Genomic DNA, 24,893 nt, shown 5'->3' with positions numbered 1-24,893 from the left:
TTGAAAAATAAGATAGACATATTTTAAAAAATAGCTTTATTGAGGTATAATTGATATAAAGTTAGTCATACTTAAAGTGCACAATTTGAGAAGTTTTGACATATGTATACACTTATGAAGCCACAGTAAGAGAATGAACATATCCACCACACACAAAGTGTGTACACTGTTTCTGGTCTCTATTTTGTTTCATTGATCTGACTTTTATGCCAATAACACACTGTTTTGATTGTAGTAGCTTTATCATAATGCAGTACATTGTACAGAGTAGCCACTGATAAATGTGTGGGTTAGTCAAGCCAGGGAATGGTGCTGTATTGCTCAGCTTCTACCTCACAAGTCTCTGAAACAAAATCTTTGAATTTAGCCATTTGACTTTTAAAAGGCTGAATTCTACATTAGCCTGCTAGTGGGAACTCTCAGCTTTTTAGTTGGGATTGTACTAGAAAAGGGTTCCCAAATAACATTGTTTATAGACATTTCTGAAAACGTAGAAAGCCCTTTTTGGATGATATAACAGCTCCGGGTTTAGTGTATATGAGCTCTTGTAAACCTATCATTCTTTCATTGAACCTCTATTGTAATTGAATATTGCGTGAACTTTATGAATGAATCTAATTTTAGCTAGAATTCTCAGATACTATAGGATGAAACCTAGTAAGTTCCAGTTTGGTGATTTTATATTTGAGGATTGAGAAGAATTTTTAGAAGCATACACTGGTGTTGAGCTATAAACTTTTGACATTTGGGTGATTGAATGGCCCTGGAAATATGAAGATGGAGTTGATTTATGGCAAGTTCGCGCCTGCTGCTGATAACGATAAAGGAAGATATTTTTATGCTAAGTTCTAAAATAGAGCTGATGAAAAATGCTAATGAAATCAAGGAATGTCTGGGTGCTTCAGCATTTAAAAAAAGAGTCCTTACCTCTGGGAATCTGAAGTCTGAGATTATTTTAAAATAACTCTACTGGATGTTTTAAAGATATTTTTGCCCTGGTTAATTTCATTGATAACTCTCATTTGTAGAGCATCATACTCTTAATCATTCCGTTCTTTTTCTTGTAATTCTGATTTAATTATTAGGACAGTGAGAGCTAAACAGAGGAGTGATGTGACTTTGGACAAGTCACTTTGCTTCTCTGTAAGATGACAAGGTGAGCCAGGTTATCTCAAAGGTTGTCAGCTCAGAAATTACATGACGTATACAGATATTTATTAGATGTATCATTATGGAAGCAGATACTTTTGCCCCCTAGCTTTTTTGAGATGCAATGGACACATAACATTGTATAATTTAAGGTGTGCAGTATCTTGATTTGATGCATTTATATGTTGCAAAATAATTACCATGATAGTATTAGCTGCCACCTTCATTTTATCACAGTTAGCATTTATTTTTCCTGGTGAGAACTTTTAAGATCTACCTCTTAGCAGCACTCAAGTATATGATACAGTATTACTAGCTATAATATTAGTCTCTGCTATGCATTAGCTCTCCAAAATTGTTCATGTTATAACCGGAAATTTGTACCCTTTGTCCAATAACTCCCCCATGTACCCACCCCCAACCCCTGGTAACCACTGTTCCTCTGAGTTTGACGTTCTTAGATTTTCTAGCTACCACATATATGTGATATCATATAGTATTTGTCTTTCTCTGTATGACTTATTTCACTTGAGGGGTGAACCCTGAAGGTCCATCCATTTTATTGCAAATGGCAGGATTTCCTTTTTTCTCATGTCTGAATAACATTCCGTTGTGAATATCCCCCCCCCCCCCACACACACACACACATCTGTGTCCATTTATCTGTTGACAGGCACTTAGGTTGTTTCCATATTTTGGCTATTGTATGTAATGCAGCAATGAATGTGGGAATGCAGATACCCCTATGAGATTCTGATTTCACTTCCTTTGGTTATAGACCCAGAAGTAGGGTGGCTGGGCTATATGGTAGTTCTACTTTTAAGAAATTTCATTTCTGAGGAACCTCCTTACTGTTTTCTATAGTGGCTACGCCAATTTATATTCCAACCAACATGAGGGTTCCCTTTTCTCCACAGCCTTGCCAACATGTGTTATCTCTCATCTTTTTTATGACAGCCATTCTAACAGGTGTGAGGTGATTTTGATTTGCATTTCCCTGATGATTAGTGATGCTGAGCATCTTTTCATGTACCAGTTGGCCATCTGTATGTCTTTGGGAGAATGTTTGTTTAGATCCTCTGTCCATTTTTTAATTAGATTCTTCGGGTTTGCTATTGAGTTGTATGAGTTCTTTATATATTGTGGATATTAACCCTTATCAGATATGTGACTTGCACATATTTTCTCCCATTCCATAGGTTGCATTTTGATGTTGTTGTGCAGAAGCTTTTTAGTTTGATTAGGTCCCACTTATTACAGACACTTTCCTTATTGTTAGGACTACTCAGTTGACATAGTTATTTTGCTCTAAAAAAATGAGCAAATCTAGGAAATTTTCAGTGATCTTGTATTTTTGTTCCTAAAGTTCCCACGAGGGAACTTTTGTTCTTTTAGTTCCCACGAGGTCCCTGTTGTGGTACTGGTGTGAGGGAAAGGATGGCTGTGGGAGTCCCCTCTGCATCACCTCCAGAATGCAGCAGGCCAGCACCATGTGGAAATGGAAGAACCCCTATTTCTCCAGCTCTGTCTTGTCTTGAAAGAGTCCAGGCAATATTTTGTTTAGTCAACAAAACAAGATGAGACCAGCTCCTGACAAGATGAGCCTGGTGTTGACTTTGTCAGGTTTATTCATGAACTGCCTCTTTTTCTCATGTACCACGTCACTGGGTTTTCCCTACAAAGATTTCCAGGAATCCAACCACAAACAAATAGGATAGAGGTTAGAGTACATGAAATGGATGGATTAGCTGCCTGACTTTAGTTGGACCCACACTGACTACTTCTTTTAGTCTCCTCTGACTTTATGTCTTAGCAGTGCTTCTCAACCTTCTGGCCCTTTAAATACAGTTCCTCATGTTGTGACCCAACCATAAAATTATTTTCGTTGCTACTTCATAACTGTAATGTTGCTACTGTTATGAATCGTAATGTAAATATCTGATAAGCAGGATGGTCTTAGGCGACCCCTGTAAAAGGGTCATTCGACCGCCAAAGGGGTCGAGACCCACAGGTTGAGAACTGCTGTCTTGAGCAGTCACCTTACTTACCTTTACTTGGCCTAGAAATGGCACCTTGCACAGCAGCCCATGCTCCTGGGGTAGGTGGTGGGTGTGTGGGTGACTCGTCCTCTGTGGGCAGAGCAGAGGGGCAGGCAGCATCTGTCTTCCAAGTGAAGGCAGCCCTTTTTCCCTGGATTAGTCATTTGTACTAGATCACACAGTCTAGTGTCTACGGTTGGAGTCACTGTCAGACTCGGGAGAGTTATAAATAACATCTCAGCAGCAAACTCGGATTCTTCTTTTTGAAATAACAGTGTTCTAAAATTACTTAAAACTTAGAATTTACACGACTAAATATATGAATTCTTAAGGGGTAAGAAACCTTTCAATTAAAGTCATTTGTTTGAAATCGTGTTTTCTTCCATCAGACATGGACTCAAATCTCTTGTTAGATCTCCTAGGACAAGGGTAGGCTTCAGTGCTTCTGGGTCTGGTTTTGGGAGAAGAAATATCCAACTCTCGTTTTGGAGGAAGCCCCTTATTGTATATACATTTCTTATTCTCCCAGGACCCATGGGATCTGGGCACAGAGTAGAAAGCGTCCTTGTCTAAGGACAGCCCTGGGGCGGAGGAGGGGTTTGTCTCCTCCCAGGATGCCCTGCCTGTTGGCTCAGCGATGTTTATCCACCAGGCGCTGATGCAGATTGTGAATTCCTCATAGAAGATACGGATGTTCCCGTCCCTTTCTACTGAAACTGACAGTATGCAGGACACACCTGGTCAGGCTAAAGAATGAGTTTCTTATCTCTGTTCCACATTTGACCAGTCTTCAAAGGTAGAAGAGCAAAACAATGTAAAGATTGCAGGCTTCTCTTACTCATTTTCTCCATGCTATAGGATGATAAAGGGAATACGTAAGGAGGAGGGGTGTTGGTAGACCTATTGTTGGCAGTCAGAAATATAACGGGCTTAAGCAAGAACCTCCATTAATTTAAAATGGAGTCAAAAGTTGATACTTGTAGATTTTCCTGCTGTTAATATAGATCCTAAGTTGTGTTGATTGACACTGATGTAACTAATCCTGTTGGAGAATTCTTAGGGGAAGGTTGACACCAAGTTAAGTTACAGGTGCTCAGCCTGCTGTCTAGTTTGTGTCCTATCTGCTACCAATTTTCAGGGCTGATACATAATTCCTTTCCTAACTCTTCAATGTTTACTGAAACAAGAGTCATATGTTGAATTAATGAAAACATCAGTGACAAAAGTGGGCTGTTAGAGTATACTGTGGAACATCAAAAAAAACATAGTTAGAATCATTGTTTTAAAACGAGCTGAAGCCTCTTTTCATGGGCTGGTTCTGGACTGAGGTGCTAGAATGCCCTCTGGTGGTTAAACAAAATATGCACACAGTCACTTTGCTCATTTGGTCAACTTCCCTACAAGAGCATGTTTGCATCTCAGCAAATGGGTTTCTATCCCAAGTACCTTGTGTCAATTTTTATTTGCAGTAGAGCCCTGAAACCTAGAAACCAAACATGAGCTCATGCAGGAATGCTGGCTGTCAGACTCTTCTCTCCTAAAGGGGCACTTAGACTGCTATTCTCAGTGATCTTAAATAATAAGGTCGATGCGGGTCTGCCTGGAAGGGGCAGGCAGGTAGAGGCAAGGAGACGTGGATTTGGTAATGGCACCTTCTTGTTCAATAGATTTTGTTGTTGTTTAATTGAGGACTATATAGAAAATCCTTTTTATTTTTCAATCCTTAGTTGTAGAAACATATTCAAGCCTTTAGACTACTCCTCTCTCTGAATAGCAGAGTCTAGAGAACATAATTGAAATTCTGGCTGGAGTTCTATAGGGGCTCAGAGTCACCCTTTGAAGCACTGGGCCTCTGCTGATCTAGGAATATAAGATATAAAACATTGAATGGAACACGTCTTAAAAGTTATCTCTTGTTTTAATTTGTAGTGTATTTTTCTTTTGATATTATCTCTTTCACCCTAATAATGAATTAGAAAGAAAAGCCTGGTTAATTGAGGATTACATTTAGTAGAGGTTTTCAGTTGAAAGTTTCACCTGAGGTTCTGAGATCTTGAGGTTGAACGTATAGTACTTTTTAGGACCATTTTCAGCTTGGGGTCCTGTAATTAGGGATTCTTAACCAGGAACCCACAGACCTCTTGAGGACCCGTGGACGGGTTTCAGGGGCCCCAAGGACCTCTGGGAATTACAGGCAGTAGCTGTGTCCCCTCCTGTGCCCAGCTGGCAGACGTGAATGGCGTCATTGAGGAGGAGTTCACCATGGCCCGTCTGTACATCAGCAAGATGAAGTCAGAGGTTAAGTCCCTGGTGAACCGCAGCAAGCAGCTCGAGAGCGCCCAGATGGACTCCAACAGGAAGATGAACGCCAGCGAGCGGGAGCTGGCCGCCTGCCAGCTGCTCATCTCCCAGGTAGGCCACACCTTTCCTCTTCCCTTCACACCTGCGCTCTCGAAACCTGCTTCCTCCGTGCTCTAATCGGGGCTGATGGTGCCTAAGGGGGTATTGATGAGCTTTGCGTTATGTAGTAGTTGTCGGTGGCCTCCCCAGGCAGTGGTGGTCCAGGCTTATTCTAAACCCAGGCAAGATTTTGTTGTGAGTTACGCGAATTACCTTCAGTCCCTTTTTAAAGGATGTGCCTATATATCTCTATCTTGCTATCTGTGGATAAGTAAATAGGCAGGTAGGTTGGTAGGTAGATAAATATATAATAAATGCATAAGATTGGAATCTAAATCTCCTATCAGTTAAGGCAGTGGTTCTCAACCTTCTGGCCCTTTAAATACAGTTCCTCATGTTGTGACCCAACCATAAAATTATTTTCGTTGCTACTTCATAACTGTAATGTTGCTACTGTTATGAATTGTAATGTAAATATCTGATATGCAGGATGGTCTTAGGCAACCCCTGTGAAAGGGTCGTTTGACAGCCAAAGGGGTTGCGATCCACAGTTGAGAACCGCTGAGTTAAGGCAATATTCCTTCATTGTTTAATTTCTATCATAGAACCAATTTAATGGTTGAAAACAGAAATGACAGCTACCACTACTGTTGTTAGTGACATTTTATTGAGTGTTGACAGTGTGCCATATGCTGTGCTAAGCAATTTATATGCCTATCCCACTTGATCTTTAAAAAAATCCTGGTGGGCAGGTTTTATTTTTGTTTCTGTTTTTCCGATGAGGAAACAAAGTCATGGCGCCCGTGAAAGGCAGAGCTGGGACTCCCCGCAATGCGTACCTCAACCCGAATCCGGGAAGGGGTTTCCAACCTCAACCCGAATCCATTCCTCAGGGAGAGGGGCTGCTCTGTTCCCACTGGAGTGGCGTTTTCATTTTAGCAAGGCGGTCTCAGAAAATGGCCTGGTTTCTGGCCTACCACTGTTAACCTGAGCTTGGTGTGAGGGTTTTGTGGCTGCTGGTGTGCGCTGCCCCTGCCTCATGCCAGGCATTAAATCAGCTGGAGTCATTTGGGGGAAACAGATGCATGTCAGCATGAGTGATGCCGCAGATAACACTGAGAGACAGACAAACGCGTACCTCGTTCTGGTGTGCTTTTCAATGTGACAATAATACGTGATCATAGAACTACCTCCAGCCTCCTTCTCTGCCACCACAATCATCCAACAGACGCAGTTAAAACATCAAGGTTCCATTTTATAACCAACATGATGAGCAACAAGGTATTGAAAAGATTATTCCAGGCTAGTGTGTGATGGTGACATTTATATACATTATTGAAAAAAGTATGATTTGGTCGGTCCTTTTGGAAAGCACTTTGGGAATCAAAAGCCATGAAAAATATAAGTGTACTTTGGTCCAGTAATTTCACGTATGGTATTTTTCATTGGTAATAAAAATGAAAAATTTTCATTTCATACAGCATTATCATTTCCTGATTAAAAATATTAAGGCCTTATATGGAAGTGGTTGAGTGCAATATTTCTTACATTAAGGTAAAATACCCAAATATTTATTGATAGACTAATAACATAAAGTTATATGGAAGAATGTTATGTAGCTCTTACCTAAAAAATTATTGAATCTAGCCATTTGAAAAGTATAATTACATGAATATAGTGAAAATGGAAATGCTGATTAGTACTTGTGTTGTGCTTTGCAACTTTGTAAAATATGTGTTCATATAGATAAAACCAGGGATATAAGGGGGAAACAGTTGATAAGTTAGAGTGGTTTATGGGTGGAATTTATACCACTTCTTTCTGAGCTTGCTTTACAGTTTACCTTTTATAATTCTTAAAAATTGAGATAAGAAATGGTAAACATTAGGGCTCAGTGTCCCCCCGGTATGATTCCCAGATCCCCTATGATACTGATGGCATGTGCTTTGGGGAGCCCTGAGCCTATTATTAGAGGTCAAAGCCAGAGTCCAAATAGAGGCCCCGCAGCCTGCAGCCCACTGTCTTCTCTTTCCATCTGGAGGTACCAGCCTCCACGCCTGAGTCCCTCCTGCACTCCCTGTGCACTGAGGGAGCTGTTTAACTTCATCTGTAATCTATTTAAATAGATGCTGGGAGTAGCAGCACTGGCCCTGGGAGTGGCCGTGGGGCTGTTGGAGTAGAGAGGAACTGCTTCCCAGATAGAAGGGGACGTGGTCCAGGTGGGCACGCTCCCTTAGCCTGTGACCTCTGCTCACTGGAATGGGGTGCAGCGGGGTGCTGTAAAGTTTGGAGCCCACGACCGGGGTCCAGGTACCCAGGTCTTAGAGAACACTGACTTTGGGAATATGAGATGGGAGTCAAGAATATTAGGGCCAGACTGGTGTGGCTCAGTGGTTGAACATCGACCCATGAGCCAGGAGGTCATGGTTCAATTCCCAGTCAGGGCACATGCCTTGATTGTGGGCTCCATCCCCAGTAGGGGATGTGCAGGAGGCAGCCAATCACTGAGTTTCTCTTATCATTGATGTTTCTATCTCTCTCTCCCTCTCCCTCTCTCTGAAGTTAATAAAAACATATTAAAAAAAGAATATAGGATGTTTGGGGTTAAAGAATCCCTGTGTCAGGCAGGGTTTTCTACATTAGCAATAGTTTTCCATTAGGTGCTGTTTTGTACTCTGCTACAATTTACACAGAGCTAAAGATTCAATCATTATTTCCTGGGTTTCAAACATAAGAGAAACCTTGATTGTCTGCTTTTCGACATGATCCAAGGAATCTGACAAAATATTGCCAGCTAAAACGCTATCTTCCTTGTTTGCAATCATCCTCTTCACCACACGCTATGCTTATGAATTCACTGCTCCAGCTGAGTCCTTCCCCCAGAGGTCACTTCGTTAGATCCGAGCTCAGTCTCCTGGGTCTTCCTGCCTAATGGGATCCCTGTTGACCTGGAGGGGGAAGAGCCTGCCTATTTCCATCTGCTAGAAGTGACCGCTGGCCCTGTTCATCAGTGAACTCCCATTCATTCATTCATTCATTCATTCATTCCACTAATACAGTGGTTCTCAACCTTCCTAATGCCGCGACCCTTTAATACAGTTCTTCATGTTGTGGTGACCCCCAACCATAAAATTATTTTCGTTGCTACTTCATAACTGTAATGTTGGTACTGTTATGAATCGTAATGTAAATATCTGATATGCAGGATGTATTTAGACGACCCGTGTGAAAGGGTCGTTCGACCCCCAAGGGGTCGTGACCCACAGGTTGAGAACTGCAGCACTAATAGTTACTAAGCATGTACTCTGCCCTCATGAGCTAACAAGTAAGAACGTGGCTGAGATAAGCCATGTAGAAGTTCAGTGCCATAAGAAAATGATGGTCTGTGTGAAGGTCCATGTCTGGGAGGGATGGGGGAGAGCTTACCAGGGAGAAGAACATGTAAAATGTAAAGTCCGTGAGACAGGAATTGGTGAGCCTGAGAGACAGAAAAAGAAAAGCCATAATATTTGATTTGTAAAGATGCAATCCACAGGTGCGGGTTCAAAGAATGAAGCCCTCAGCCCCAGACACGCCCCCGCCCCTTTCTCTCCAGCATTCTGTTCTCGGTGAGGGCCCTGGTGTCTCAGCACTGTGGATGGCGAGGAGGGGCGTGGCCTGAGGGGTGTCTGTGAGAGGCAGAGAAGCACATGGAAAAACAGAGGACCCTGCTAGTTAGTCCATGCATTTTCCCATTGGACAGTCCCGGGCAAGTGAGGTGACTACTTCTAGTCGTTCATTCTTTTTATCTATTTGCTGCTTCAAGCACGAGGCCAAGATCAAATCCCTGACGGACTACATGCAGAACATGGAACAGAAGAGGAGGCAGCTGGAAGAGTCCCAAGACTCGCTCAATGAGGAGCTGGCCAAGCTCCGAGCCCAAGGTAAATGAGTGACTACTTTGCAGGTGTCACACTCTCGGCCTAAGCAGGCACTGTCTGCATTGCTGAACTCAAGATGTCCACTTTTGCTCAATTAAAGCATTTCTCGGTCTATTGATGACAATGGCATCATTGGGGGAGGGGGGTGGGAGAATAATCCAGAAGATTGCCTTCACTATCTGCTCCACTGCCCACTTTCCCGGAGCCCACCCTGCCGCCCACCTCAGAATCCCCTCTTCCCTACTCCTGCTTCCCGTCTATCACAGGCCTGTCTGTTCCACCTGCTCATCTCCGTCTTCATTGTCACTGCCTTAATCTAACTAAGAGTTGTGATGACATCCGTTTAGCGAGGGTCCCGCCCCAGTCTGCTCCAGGCTGGCCACCGGGCTGCAACCCAAGGGACTGTTCTAAAGTCAAATCTGCCTCGTGCCCAACCCCATGCCTCTGACATTGTGGCTCTTAAGGTCAAGTCTGAACTTCCACCAGTGGCTCACTGTGCCCTCCGTCCTCGAACAGGCCCCTCCCTTTGCCAGGCAGCCTCCCGCTGCCTTTGCTGAGGGAAGTACTGAGCCATAGGAAGCATTCAGTAATCTGAGTAAACAGGAGGAGGCTGACTAGACATGCAGAGACCAGACAGGCTTAAAATATATGCACGGAGATGAAACGGAGCACACATATTATGGGTCGCAATGAAAATTGTTAGAGGCCTTTTGGAAAGCATTTTGAGAAACATATTAATAATCATAGCACTTTTCATACTTTTGATCCTTAAATCACAAATGCTCGTTACAGAATTACTTATATTAGTGAAAAAAAGGGAAGTAACCTAAATGTCCAACATTAACTATGGTATCTTGTTCAACAGAACATTATTTTCATATTGGAGATGAAGTAGACCAAGGCTGCTCAATGCTTACAATGTAACCTTAGATTAAAAATCATAAAGTGTATCTTATTTTTACTGCGGTTATAACATTTAGAAATCAATGGATGTTTGTGTTCCAAGGCCTACACACTAATATTTGAAATGAAAATGGTTTTGCTCGCATAATAGGACTGGTGGCAATATTATCCTTTTTTTATTTCCTTCATTATTATGTAGTTGTTTGTTCAGTAAGTACATTTTGTTTCAAAAGCCAAGGCAAATTTTAAAAAGAAAGAGAATATCCCCACCCCCGCAGTGACCTTGTCATATTTTCTTTATGTGATAACGGATGAACGTTAGGAATAGAATGCTCCACCCAAAACCTGACACTGCAAAGAACGTTTCCCCCCTATAAAGGGCTTCTGCGGTGTTGCCTGAGTGGAAATAAAATAGAAGCCAGAGGACCTGAAATAAGGGAAACAGACCAGAGAGGAAGCTTGATGGCTGAGTGTTGCTGTCTTAAATCACTTGCTCCCCCGACCCAACTCCGGCTGCCCATTGCACCATGTGCTCAGGGGCCACGGACCCAGGGGAGGCTGGGACTGCCCCTCCCCCCATACACACACAGCAGCCCTTCCCAAATAGGGGGCCTTCCTATTTAATCCGGAGAGTATTTTATATTTCTAATGTCTTTGTTCTTGTCCTTAGATTGTTTTTCTACCCCAGAATCTTAGAGAATAGACAGCGTGCCCTTGGGAGGTAAAGTGGATCTTCTGGACAGTGGCATCGGTTCAGATGCCACTCAGATTCGCAGAGTGCGGTGTAATCTACACGGCGTGTTTATAACCCACAAAGCACGTTTTTGCCCCAGGGGGTCACTCACGAGGCCAGGTGGGGGCCAGTACTCGGAGGCGTGAGGTGCGAGTCAGTGGTAGAGTGGCCTGCTCCAAATGAGCACCTTGCCCTGTACGACGCCCCCCGCCCCCCAGGTAATGGCCCAAGAGCGGCCAGCCCTGCTTCAGCCGGTCCTCCCCTGACAGACGCTCCTCTGTGCCGTGCTTATAATTGGTGATACAGCTGATGTTCCTGCCACTGCCATTCTTCTGGTTTGGTTTTGTAATTCTTACTATTGGGCGCGAGACCTTCCAGTTAAATCTGAAACTATCATTTAAAATTCAAAACAGAAAAAATGCACGAAGTCAGCTTCCAGGATAAGGAGAAGGAACATCTGACGCGGCTGCAGGATGCCGAGGAGATGAAGGTGAGCGCGCACTTGGACTGGGAGAACCTGTCTCCCTCAGAGATGCAGTGGCAGAGCAGGGTGAGGGGTGGGGCACCCATGCCGGGCAGTCGGAGCCCATCGCAGAGTGTGGCCTGGTTAGAGATGAGCGGGAGGTGGAGGGGTCCAGCAGCCCTGAGCTGTCTGTAGATAGTTCTGTTGTGTTCCTGCATTATTCTCCCCCCGTTCCCAATGAAGAGGGAGGGCGCAGCCCCTCCCAACCACTGCCTGGGCCTCGCGGTTGGGTTAACTCCTGAAGAAATGCTTGTCCTTCCTCTGAACGGAAGAAAACATCTCCCCCTCTACCTTTTTAAAGAAACACCCCAAGTTTGAATTTCCACCTTAAACACAGAGATTTTTATGTTTGGTCACATTTTAAACAGTAAAGAAAAATGCAGCAAATATTGTCAAATAAGATTTTTAGGTGAATAAGATGAGAGATGAGGAAATACATCATTTTGATTAGTTTTAGGCAACCCCTGAGCCCCGCTGGGGATGAGCCCATAGTGAAAGCCATGTCCAAGGCAGGACCCTGCTCCAGCCAACAGCACACCCTGCCTCACCGATGGGCCCTCTCCTGATTCTACATCGCTTTGCGGAAAAGGTGTCCTTTGAACATCACCATTAACTCGTGCAGGGGGCAGGGCGGGGGCAAGTATCTAAGCTGTACAGGTGAGGAAGTGTCGCTCACACAGGACACGGCTTGTCTGAGGTCACCCGGGTAGGAGGTCTGTGCCCTCCGACTGACCTGGCTAGAGACGCCATGTGGCTTGGGGGAGCTGGACTAAGACCCACTCAGTTTTGTAACAGATCCTTGGGTTTTGTTGTCTCAGGAAAGCAGGGCGGGTTCTGGGGCCCCAGCTTTGGGATCTGACAGCGAGGGGCGGGGGGAGGGGTAGAAGGATCCAGGACCTGTCACGGTGCGGGCTGAGAGCCAGTGCAGATGACACACTCTCTCGGCCTGGCTTGCAGAAGGCGCTGGAGCAGCAGATGGAGAGCCACCGGGAGGCTCACCAGAAGCAGCTGTCCAGACTTCGTGATGAAATTGAGGAGAAGCAGAAAATCATTGATGAGATTCGGGAGTGAGTTGGCACGGGGCTCGGGGGCGTGGGGTGGGCCTGGTGCGTGGGCCAGCCCGGAAGGACGTGGCTGTCAGCCAGGGCCTCTGCTCTCTCGGCCTGTGGCACTGTGCTGCTCTGGGCCACAGCGGCTAGACATGCTGCTCCCCAGGTCTGTTCCCCCATCTGGAGCTGAGCCTCAGGGGGTGCTGGTGGGGCAGGTGGCAGGCGAGTCCCCCCGGAACAGGGTCATATTGGTCACTCATGCAGGCAGACACATGTCCCAGTAGGTGGGGATACTATGAAAGTAAAAAACAAAACAAAAAACAACAACAACAACAAAACACACACCCAAAACCCTAAATTGGTCTCAGGAGTTAACATAAGTTAAAAAATACTCCAGGCCCTGGCCAGTGTAGCTTATGTGGTTGGAGCATCGTCCTGTGTACTGAAAGGTTGCTGGTTCTATTCTTGATCAGGGCACATACCTGGGTTTCAGGTTTGATCCCCAGTCGGGGCACATATGGAAGGCAACCAATTGATGTTCTCTCTCACATCGATGTTTCTCTCTTTCTCTCTCCCGACCCCTCTCTCTTGAATCAATAACCATATCCTTGGGTGAGGATTAAAAAACACCCCAGAGAAGGCAGCTCAGCTGCCTCCTCACCCCAGCACCTGCGTGCCCACAGCACAACTCCAAGGCCCCCAGTTGCACACGCACACCTCACAGGGGCCCCTGGTGCCAGCGTCTGAGCTGTGGTTCCTTGGCGCTCGCCAGGATGGCATCATTGCAGCTCGTCTTGGTAACGCCTCTCAAGGCCATTCTCCTGTCACGTCCCAGCCACTGACGAGCCCTGCTCCCTCCTGGCCTCTCCCTCCTCCTCGCTCACCGTCCACCTCATCACACAGGTCACCATGCTGGCTGGGCCTTCAGGATCCTCTCCTGGGAGTTCTTAACGTTTTTTTGCACCGTGAGCTCCTTGCTAATTTTTGAACTCTGTAGAGTCATGTTTTTAAATGCCCCAAATAAAAAGCAAGGGAAAAAAAAGAAAACCAACTTTGTTGAAATACAGTCCTCTCCACTGCCACCTCCCCTGCCCCCAGGTGTGGACCAGAGGTCCCGTCCCCTCCCATTTCTGTAAATGAAGAACCGTCTCTATGTGGGAAGCTCAGGGAAATGATGGACTCAGGGTCACGCAGCCGAGTAGGAATCAAACCGGAGTTAGAGTTGAATTCTCCAGACCACTGATCCCCATCTCTTCTCAATGCGTGCGAGCTGCTCACACACACATTTGCATTTTAAGAGGAGAGAGGTACCCGAGCAAGTGTCAGTGGCGTGATGGCTGCACACCTCCCCTAAGGAGCGCAGGTAGAGGGACCGCCGCTCCTCCGGGCTGCTGCCAGGCCAGCATTCATGCTGTGCTTCTCCCCCGGCGTGTCTCATGTTCATTATCCTGATTAGTCACCCTCACAATGCTCAGCGCGAGGGGAAAAGAGGGCGGGAAGGAAGGCGAGAAAGAGGGAGGGTTGGAGATTGAGTTAGCAGGTGGGAGCGTTTCCTGGGCCTGCTCCTTCCAGGGGGCCTCTGGGTCTTCCTCAGGGGGCATACGATCTGCCTGCACAGTCCTGCGGGCTACATGAGAGGGTTTGCAAGTGCTGGGCTGCTGTCAGTGTCGACCAGATGCCCCAACCAGATAGCCAGTTTCTTTTTTGCAGAGACCCAAGACTTGATTTGTTTCCTCCCTCTGTCCCCCTCCGCGAGGACCTCACAGAGTGGAACTGCCACAGTGTGAGCCAGGAATTTGGATTTAGAAGATGTTTTCAGAACATGGGACCAGAGAGGAAGGGAAGGTCGAAATGGCCAAATAAAGTTCCCTGAGTGCTGCATGCTGTCTGTAGAATTCTGACGGGCGCTCTGTCTCTGTTTCAAAGTATCGGCCCTTTCCCCGTCTCATTATTTTCCCCTTGAAGCTCTCGCCCAAGCCAACTATAAATATATCCTCAAAGCTGAGTGTTTCCTGCCTCAGGCGCTCCCCAGAAACTCGTTTTCACTTGGGCAGGGAGGGAGCTGTGAAATTGCTCCCCGGTCCCTCAAAGTCCTCCAGAATTGCCGCCTTGATTGCACAGAACTAATGGGGTTGGAACAGAACCATGTCTTTAGCTGGAGGACTCGGGGTTTCAGATTGATGGAGAACATATTGCTTTTTCCTGCCCATTTCAGTTTGAATCAGAAACTGCAACTGGAACAAGAGAAGCTCAGCTCTGATTATAACAAGCTGAAGATCGAGGACCGGGAGAGGGAGATGAAGCTGGAAAAGCTCCTGTGAGTGCGCGGTACACGTTTCCTCTGTTTCCTCTCTTCCCAGCACAGCCCTACGAAGTCTGCTTTTGTGATTCCGATACACAAATATCCGGGCAAGGTCCGGCCAGTTTAAAGCAGACGATGGCTGTGTGTGAGTTGGTTCATTTTGTTGATTTGTCTGCAGTGCCGGTGGTGTCTACGCAGATCTCTGACGCCCCCTTGGTGGTTCATGCTTCCTTTTTGTTTTTGTTTTTTAGGTTGCTCAATGACAAAAGGGAGCAAGCCAGGGAGGACCTCAAAGGGCTGGAGGAGACAGTGGTATGTCAACAAGTTTGCCAACTCATTTTCGTCTTAAAGACCAGATTAGTTTATGATTTGTTGAATTATTTTATCCTACAGTTTTATCTGGCCATGCCTTTAGGGTATCATTTTAGACATAAAATATGCTGTGGAAAAGTGAGAGTTGTAGAATTTGTTCTCTGGCCCTTGATGGAGAATCCATCCATCCATCTGTCCGTCTGTCTGTCCTCAGCACTGTAACCCTGGGACCCCTGTGTAAGAATTGAACTAAGTTGCAAATCACTGCCTGCAACTTTATAGCTACTGCGCCCTGTGGCTACATCCACTCAACCTCCAACAGATGCTTGTGGAGCACCTGCGAGGGCGGGCATTCTAGGGGCTTGGGCTGCATGATAAACAACAGATATGATCCTGGCTCTCGTGAAGGGGACGTTTATCTGGAGGAGACAGACAGCAAACAATAGGAAGTAAATGATGAACTCCACTGGACGGTTATAGAAAGCGCGGGGCATGGTTGGGGGAGGCTCCAGGAGGAGGCCACGTTTGAGCAGGGACTGGAGGCAGTGGGCTTGGAGGTGTCTGGACAGACAGCCTTCCAGGCAGAGGCAGCAGGGAGAGGAGTGGCTGTGGTCCAGTGGAAAAGGGGCAGCAGGTGGCACCCAGAGGTCAAGGTCCAGTTGCTCAAGGCCTGTCAGTCTCCCCGAGTGTTTGGGCCGGGCAGGGGATGGGACCTGTGTCCAGGGTGGGACTCTGAAGCCCACTGCAGGGGATGACGCTGGACAGGCTGTCCCTGGCTCCCAGGCAGCCCTCTGGCTTTCATAGGACACTTTGTCCGGGCTTTGGGGCTGGACCCTCCTCCTGCCCCATCGATGGGCCTCCTGTTTCCACCTCACAGTCCCACCCTCACTGTCCATGGTGACAGGAAGCTGAGCTCTGAGCTTTCACACAAGGGCAGTGGCCTGTGGGTGGGGAGTGGTCCTGAGGGGAGCAGGTCGGGGCAGGTGGGGAATGATGATGAATACAATGGAGGAAAAGCTGTTGCCAAGGAAGCTGAATGACAGTTGCCTAAGCATGCATGTGCGTAAGCATAACTTCTAACTACTTTGAAGGTCTTTAGCTGCTCCCCCCAAACTGCTGCATTCGCCGAAAGACAAGCAGAGGGAGCGTCACCACACTCTGGTTCTGTGACACTTGCACTTATGCCCATGGACATGCTCACCCGGCTCCAGGCCGTCCCTTCTCATTTCCCTTTGATGTGGTGGCGATTCTAATGGAAAATTTTTCTGTGATTACGGTTCAGTCAATAATAAAATCCCTGTCGTGGGAGGGAGAGTGTGCCTGGCGGGGCTGTGGGCTCGCTCCTCGCGCAGGAGCGGGGAGTTGTCTGCGCCCTGCACCTGCCGGGAGGTGGCTAAGCCTGGGACAGGTCTGATGTGCACAGTAGTCACCATGACAGACCCGTTGGCTTCCTGGGGAAAGCAATTTACTTCATCGGAGGAAGCAATTGACTTCAGTGCTTCTTATTTCAACACAGAATGGCAGAGTTGGGCCCAATAATAAGACCTAAATTAACGTAGAACCTTTATTCCAAGAAACTTAGTGTTTCCATAGCTTTTTAGCTTGTCTCCTTTTTTTCTGTGAGCGTGAATGAGCTTCACCCCTTGACATTTTTATCAAAGTAGGTCAACTTAGACAAACAGAAAAACATAAATGCGAGTTTATCTTTCTTCTCCCTATGGGAAAATATTTTGCAAGGAACTAATCACAATACCTGGAGACTTGAATGGAAGGATTTTCTGATCTTAGCAAAGATCCCCAGGTTCGACTCAGGCTCTTGTCTCAGCAATCAAATTCCTAAGGGTTCATTTGTAGAAAATAATCCAAAATGAAGAAAAAATGCCCCTACGAAGTTAGTTACCCTGAAAATTATAAGAAGAACCAGCACAATGAAAGGAAACAATGAGAGCCTAACGAGGAAATGGCTGTCAAGTATGATGCATCAATAAATTAATACTAGCTACTGTTTACTGAGCACCTACTGTGTCCCAGAAGCTGTCCTAAGTTTTATAAAGATCATCTCATTTTATCTTGATCACAACAACTCTGAAGCAGCTACTGTTTTGTCCTCACATTACAAATAAGAAAACTGAGAAACTAAGGCACAGAGAGGTTAGATACGTTGCCTGGGATCACCTGAGCGGAAAGTCTGCCTCATCCATACGCTCAGGGATGCAAAGCAAACGGACCAGGGTCAGGGGGTGGGGGGTGGGGGTGCGCGCAGAAACATGAAGACTGTCGGTAAGGGGGGGAGGATGTGTGGCTAACTTTTCATTTGACCTTGTTGACATTATATATAATGTGTATGTGAGGACAAAACAGTGAGAAATTAGAGGGAAAAAAGGAATCCATTCTGGTCACATAGCCCCCAGGAATTTTGGTGAGAAAACTTTTGAATTTTTGTGGTTGAGGGAAAAAAAAGGTTCCAGTTAGAACACAGCAAGTGAGCCGGCTTTGCTCCAGTTTGCGGTTCACTGTGCGAGTTCTCCGTCTCTGCACCGTGGGGTGCTGCGGAGATGACGCCATGTCAGTGGAGTGGGCGTGTGTGGTGGGCGAGCCAGGGGGCTTGTGAGCGGGTGGCCGAGAGCCGGTGTGCTATACCTCAGTGCGTCCCCGCTCACGCGGCTTCTTCACAACTTCCCTTCTAGTCTCGGGAGCTGCAGACTCTGCATAACCTCCGCAAGCTCTTCGTCCAGGACCTGACTGCCCGGGTGAAGAAGGTGAGCCTGCTTTGTGCGAATGGGACCGAGAAGAAAAGGTGCCAGAGAGGATCCTTTTCAGATGAAGTATCATTGCTTAAATCGAGCTGGCTATGCTTAAACATTAATTACGTCATGGCAGTGAATGTTATTAAAAGAATGTGCTAGAGGCAGAAATCACTCGGGAACGCTTTGCCATCTGATTTTTCCTCCTTAGTGACAGGCAGTTGTAATCCTTTCCCTGGCCTTCATTTCAAGCGAGTGCGTGTGTGTGTCTGGCTGCAGTGGGAAAGCCAGAGTGCAGACTGCAGGGACAGCGCAGAGGGCCTCAGACGCCTGCTGGGCACTGCCAGACGCCCGAGAAGGCAGAGGCCCCTGGGGGCGGGGTCACAGTGTCTAAAGCACCGTAACACCCGATGTCTTATGTGCTCTTCCCAGTAGCCAGGTGTGTGGTGCTTAGTGTTCTGAGTTGCAGATGTGGAGATAGGCTCAGAGGTTAAATGCCTCACCCAAGATCGCACAGCTGGGGAGAGCCAGAGGCAGGACTGGAATGCACATCTGTGTGCCTTCTACACACTGATCTCGGGGAGTTGCCACATGGAGAACCCCAAGAGCAGCTGGAAGAGGTTCAAGCTGGGAGGAGAGTGGAAGCAGCAATGGGGCTATTCTTTAAGATGTTTAAAAGCGATGGACAAGGGGCCATGGGCCATATCCAGAGGCCTCATAGGATGGGAGGAAGCTATACTTAAGAAAGTGTGTGCATGTATGTGCCTGTGCAGGCACATGTGTGCGTGTATGTGTGCATGCATGTCTATGTGAAAGAGCCAAGGGAAAGAAGTGAAATACATAAATAAGAAGGTCATTGGTAGAGTCAGAATTCTTAGCATAGATGGATGTGTTAAGGGGAAGGGACACATTCTCCCAGAGAGAAGTGAAGAAGCCAAGGTGGAGACATTGGCAGGAAGTAGTAACAGTAGAAAGAGATGCACTGACAGCTTTGATCTCAGTTCATGTGGAGGCTCCGTCCTCAGTGTCAATACAGAAGGAGGAGCGTGGGGAGGCAAGGAGACTAGGGAAGGCTCAGGCAGCTGCGGGGGGATTTGCCAGGGAGGAGGGACAGGACTGCTGAGCAGCGGTGTGAGTGTCCAGCTGAGAGTCAGAGCAGGCGTTTGCCGTGGCCCTGACAGCATGGCTCTAGTGAGTTTGGAAGCCTGGAAATAAAAATAAAGAAAAGGGGGTAGAGGATGAAGGGAGATTTCAGGGCCTGCATGGCAGTGGTCAGGCAGGTAGGTAGAGACCACAATCATCAGACTAGAAATGGCCATAGGACCTGGACCAGGTGTGGGAGAGAGGTCAGAGCAGAGGTGATGGAGAGGGAGACGAGAGGTTGCGACAAGAGCTGAAGAGGCTCAGTCTGAGGGAGGAGGTGGTCTGAGGGAGGGCGAAGAGCTTGAGATCAGACCTTCCTGATTTCATGCTATAAAACTGGAGGAAGGAGCAGAGGTTCTCCAAGTGTGGTCGTCGGCCAGCAGTGTCAGCATCGCCTGGGAACTTGCTGGATGAGCAGATTCTCAGACCCACCCAAGACTCGGTCCACTGAACCAGAGGCTGGGGTGGGGCCAGCAATCTGGGTTCTAGCAAATCCTCCTTCAGTTTCAGACTGAGGACACCCAGGTTTGAGACGCGCTCAGGAGGAGAGGATGTGTAATCAGACGAAGCAAGCATGCTTTTCCGTTTCGTGTTTGCACACTTTTCCTAACCTGTCTGGCTGCTCAACTTGGCGCTGCCAGCAGGGCACTGTTTTTGCCAATCTCAAGTTCTGATCATGTAAGAGCCCGGATGCAGTAGTGACTCATTGGAGGTGAATTCATTAAGGAAGTTGATGGAAGTGGAAGCTGAAGGGACAGCCGAGGCCACTGAGACCTCCCACTGGGCATGGACACTTGCCCAGCTGCGATGTTTGAAATCAGCGTTAGGTCTTGGGTTTATGTTTCCACATTGGTTCTTCTTAATGAGTCTTAGGGAGAAGGCCATGCGAGACACTTTTGAAAAGAAAAGTGTTTATCTACCTGCAAAGGGAGAAGTATATATATCACAGAGAGTTAATCTGTATCTTTCAAGAGCAGATTGGAAGTTTTTTTCCAGACCTCTAAAAATAACACTTTAACATTTTGACACCAACCAAAGAACTAATTTGAGAGGCTGTTGAGTCTAAACTTTTAGAACCTCTGCTTGTTTTCATTTCCAGAAGAGCCTTTAGGGACTGGGAGTTTTTAAAGGGAGATTTAGAAAGTCTGGCCTGCACTCAGCTGGGCAGAGGGTGGGCAGTGCCAGGCTCGTCTCGCTGACCCTTGGTGTTGATGCAGAGTGTGGAGCTGGACAGCGACGATGGCGGGGGCAGCGCTGCCCAGAAGCAGAAAATCTCCTTCCTGGAGAATAACCTGGAGCAGCTCACGAAGGTCCACAAACAGGTAGGAGAGCTGTGCGGTCCCTCTGCGGCCCTCTCTCCTAGGCGGAGCCCGCTGCATTGGCCACACTGCAGGCAGAGGCTCGGACAGCTGGAGAGCCAGGAGGCCCATGAAATCCTTCAGTCCTCCGTGGCTTCCCTTCTATCTAAGATACTGATTTCATCAAAGACAATGTGAGGAGTTGAGTTCGAGCTCTGGGTGTGGGGAGTGGGATGTTCAGTTCTGTCTTTTCCCGCCACCTGCAGCCCCAGCCTTGGTCCCCAACGGGCTTTGGTGTCTCCCCGGATGCCCCAGAGCTCCACAGAAGGCAGAGCGGGCACCGCCCAGCTGGTCTGGGCCGCCTGCTCTCACAGACAAGGAGGCAGACTGGCCCTGGGCAGGGAGCTGGGAGCATCGCTGGCCCCTCTGCTCTGTTGCTGTCCCTGGGGCACCCCCTCAGGTTCTTGCAATGCCCTGAGTCTGTCTGGAGTCGCAGAGAGCAGTGGTGATTTAGGGCTTAGCTGCCTCCTTTCTGTTGCATGCTGGAATGTTCATGCTGTTTTCCCTAAATCCTAAACACTGGGACATGATGGAAGTACCAGATGGCCGAGGGGATGTCATTTCTCTTTGACTTGTTACGGCTCTTCACCATTACTGATGCTGTCATTTTTCCTCAGAGGGAGGACTGCAGATTCAGTGTGGCTGATGTTATTGAAGCAAGTTATTGACAGAAATACAAAGTAAACACTGTCAGGGAGTAGGGCTCTGACATTCATGAACATTTTTACTGTGGACTCAGTGAATGTTTACTGCTCTCTGGCAGCCCCAGAACGGGCGCTGGGCATACACGGTGACAGCTTCTTTGAGCACATTCCGATTTTCAAAACTTTTTTTATCCACTTAGAGTCCCGCATTGGTCCTATTATGTCCTTTGTTATAGATGAGAAACCGTGGTGGCCCAATGACTTACCCCCAGTTACACGGCCAGGGAATGATAGAGCTTGGGCCCAGGGTGAGCCTGTTGCTTCTGAACGGAGTGTCTTCAGTGGTGAAAGAAAGAGCAGTCCCCCCAGGGTTGCCTGTTAGCCCAGGATGTGTGGCAGAGCAGGTCCCAGCCACACACTGCTGTGGACAGTGGATCCTGGTGGGAGGAGGCCTGCAAGGGCCTAACTCACACCCTGCACGGAGCCCTTTGCTGGGCATTTCTCAGCTTTCACACGCTGACGTCGGAGCATGCTTTCTCCCAGGAGAGAGGAAAGCAAACCCTGCCCAAGCCTGAGTTTCCTGTGGTGGGAACTGGCTTTACTTAGACCTTGCACCCGTGGATTGTGTAGTTAGTAATTCAATCCCTTTACTCTTTCCAGAGGTTATGGTCATGTGGACTTTGCGCCCATCAGGGGTGGTCACTCAGCTGCAGAGTCTGCTTCTAGCTGTGCTCCTGTCACAGTCTTTGTCCCCCGAGGTGGGTGCTCCCTGGTAACTGCCCCTTCCCCTCCACCCCAGCTGGTCCGGGACAACGCTGACCTGCGCTGTGAGCTGCCCAAGCTGGAGAAGCGGCTGCGCGCCACGGCCGAGCGCGTCAAGGCCCTGGAGAGCGCGCTGAAGGAGGCCAAGGAGAACGCCATGCGGGACCGCAAGCGCTACCAGCAGGAGGTGGATCGCATCAAGGAGGCCGTGCGCGCCAAGAACATGGCCCGGAGGGCCCACTCGGCCCAGATTGGTACGTGCCTCTCACCTGGGCCCTTGCTAAAGGTGAGGTCTCCACCGGCCAGGAGTCCTGGTGCTCTGAGGCCACCTGGCGGTGGTTCTGGAACAGGTGGTCAGGCTTGCAGGACCCAGGCCGCTGTGCCCATCCCAGGACCTGTGCCCATCCCAGCACCTGCGCCCATCCCAGCACCTGCGCCCATCCCGGAGAAGGGGGTGTCCTTACACTGAGATCCCAGCGTACATTGTGGTCTTCAGAACTGCTGAGCTGAGAGGCCGGCTGGCCTGGGCTGTAGGCAGAAGTGTTGGGCTGTAAAAGGATACCCTGTCAGATATACCAGAATATACAGCTATTTCTCAGCAAGGCCTGAAGGCCCCTGTCCTGGGTGGAACTACGAGGAGTAGGGAGCCAGGGCCTCAGGCAGAGCTGTTTGCAGATGCAGGTCTGGATGTCCTGGCTCCCAGGCCTGGCGTCAGTGAGCTCCTGGTTCTAAGTGCAAGGCCTGGGTTGGGGCATTCTCCCCACACAGGGAAGGAGTGTAGCTGCTAAGTCATGTTCCCAGGACAGACCTGTAGGAATAAACGGGATTTAGGGACGATCTCTGGAGGGCTTTTTAGAAAACTGAAGCATCTCCAGCAGCATGTACTATTATTGCCCACCAGATAGTGCTGTGCAGAGGTTTTTAAACCAGCACCTTCGTGTTTCTAGTTTTCAGGTTATACTTTAGATTAGTGGCTCATTGGATCTTTTCACCCTTTGCACTTATTGGATTTTATACCCTTAGAAAACCTACTGAAAACTATGGACCCTCTCCCTAGAAAAGGGATATCAGGCAGAATTCCGCATCTAACTTAGGGGCTCACAGATGCCCTCGGAACCCATGGGGGCCTGTGGGTCGGCCTCAGACCAAAACTGAAAGTCCTTTGTTTCTCATTTTCCTCGATCTGAATAAAAATGATGCTATGTAAGTTCTTTCTGTCTCCTAAACATTGGTGTCCTGGGTTAGCTCCCTGTAATAATAGGAGGCAAACCTGCTTTCAGAGGCTCTGGTGGCTGAGAACGGTAATGCTGACAAGAATTCTGCCTTGGTTTTCACCTGTGGCCTGAAGGTACCTGGGCGTGGCTCTCTGAGTCCTTTCTGACGGCCTCTTCTCTCCTTTCTGTTGGTTGACACAGCCAAGCCCATCCGGCCCGGACACTACCCAGCGTCATCTCCGACAGCCGTTCACGCCATCCGAGGGGGAGGAGGCGGCTCATCAAGCTCCACTCATTACCAGAAATAAATAAGTAAGTCCCTGGTGCTGGGTGGCTTCTGTCTGGGGCAGAGCCCTGCCCCTGCCTGGCTTCCTCCCACGTGTGTGTGGACCTGCAGCAGACAGGAGACAGCTCTGCTCCCACAGGCCCTGGGGTTCAGGTGTCAGGGACCGAGGCCTATCCTCAACTCAATCTAGTGCCCCGGGGTCTTCTAGCTGAGCCACCTGGCGCCGGGTCCCCCAGAGACAGGCGAGGGTGTGGTGAATGAGTCACCCGAGCTTGCTTTTGTCTGTGGGACTCCCCGCCGGAGCTGGCATCCAAAAGGGCATTACCCGTTTGTCAACTGCTTTTACCCAGAACAGACAGACATGGGTGATTAAGTCTCAGGAACTGAATATAAAGCAAGAGCCAGATAATGACAGTCATATTTTTACAGTTACTATCTGAACTCAACAAATGGAGTGTTTAAGAACTATGCTAATCGACTAGTATATTTGGGTGGATCCAGGCCAGTTTTTCCTTTGAGATAGTGGGTTGTAAATGACTCTTTCCACAACCCACATGCCCAATATGGCTCTACAGCAGGAAAGGGGGAAAGCTAATGTACTTTGGAAGAGAGAGGAAAAGAGCACAAGCCTGTCCTTCTGTACTTCGAGGTGGAGAACAGGGGCTGCTGGTTAGTAGAGCAGACAGACAACGGGGTGGCCAGAAAACTGACTTTGAACCAGTAAGGTGTGGAAGGGAGGAGGTGGCTCCGGATGCTGGCCTTGACCTCTGAGCCCCCACGGAGGAAGCTAGTGTGCGAGGGGGCGGGTTTGCACAGCAAACCTCAGTGACCGGCCAATCAGGAGAGCAGCAGCTCCTCAGCCCTTTTTGCGTCACGGTAAGGACGGGGACAGAGGGAGGCCGGAGCCCTCACTCGGGAGATGACGGCACTGCTCAGGCTCAGACTAAAACTTCCGAGGAGGAAGCTTGGCGGCCCCACCCAGGCACCATTCGAGGAGCAGGGCGAGAACAGCAGGGAAGGCCGAGGCAGCTGTGAGCAGGCCGCGTGCCCACCGCCATCTGCCATGTCCGAGAAGGGTGGGTAGGACATGAACTTGACAGCAGCCCACCCCATTCAGATCTGACCTCCACTTCCAATCAGAAGCAGATAAAATCGGATGTTATAAAATTGCTTTGCCTGCCATGTGGTCAGTGTCGGGGTTAACACTGGAATGGATCTGGAAGGTCAAGTTGGGCTGCTTAGCACAGAAAAGCCTACGGCACTGGTTCTTGAACTCCGGGGGTGTTAGCATCATCTGGCACCCAGGGACCCAGGCTCATCGAGGTAGCATAGGGACCTGGACCTTGGTATTTTCTTTTTAAAAAAAAAAATTTGTTTTATTGCTTAAAGTGTTACAAAGAGTATTATATATG

At 48.1% G+C, this 24,893-nt stretch overlaps 1 protein-coding gene across 1 annotated transcript in view; it reads left to right on the top strand.

Annotated features, from left to right (window-relative positions):
• Positions 1-24,893, top strand: part of KIF5C (kinesin family member 5C) — a 138,893-nt gene that overhangs the window by 109,168 nt on the left and 4,832 nt on the right. Inside the window, exons 16-25 of the mRNA XM_023752413.1 lie at positions 5,412-5,600; positions 9,394-9,511; positions 11,558-11,634; positions 12,625-12,734; positions 14,932-15,033; positions 15,270-15,330; positions 18,018-18,089; positions 20,435-20,539; positions 22,019-22,235; positions 23,397-23,507. Of these exons, the coding sequence (XP_023608181.1) occupies positions 5,412-5,600; positions 9,394-9,511; positions 11,558-11,634; positions 12,625-12,734; positions 14,932-15,033; positions 15,270-15,330; positions 18,018-18,089; positions 20,435-20,539; positions 22,019-22,235; positions 23,397-23,503 (1,158 nt within the window). The 3' untranslated portion in view covers positions 23,504-23,507. The remainder of the gene's footprint in view (positions 1-5,411; positions 5,601-9,393; positions 9,512-11,557; positions 11,635-12,624; positions 12,735-14,931; positions 15,034-15,269; positions 15,331-18,017; positions 18,090-20,434; positions 20,540-22,018; positions 22,236-23,396; positions 23,508-24,893) is intronic.

The sequence above is a fragment of the Myotis lucifugus genome, unplaced genomic scaffold, assembly GCF_000147115.1.
Source record: "Myotis lucifugus unplaced genomic scaffold, Myoluc2.0 scaffold_32, whole genome shotgun sequence".
NCBI lineage: Eukaryota > Metazoa > Chordata > Mammalia > Chiroptera > Vespertilionidae > Myotis > Myotis lucifugus.
Note: the sequence above shows the minus strand (reverse complement) of the source record. Positions and strands in the feature narration are given on the sequence as shown.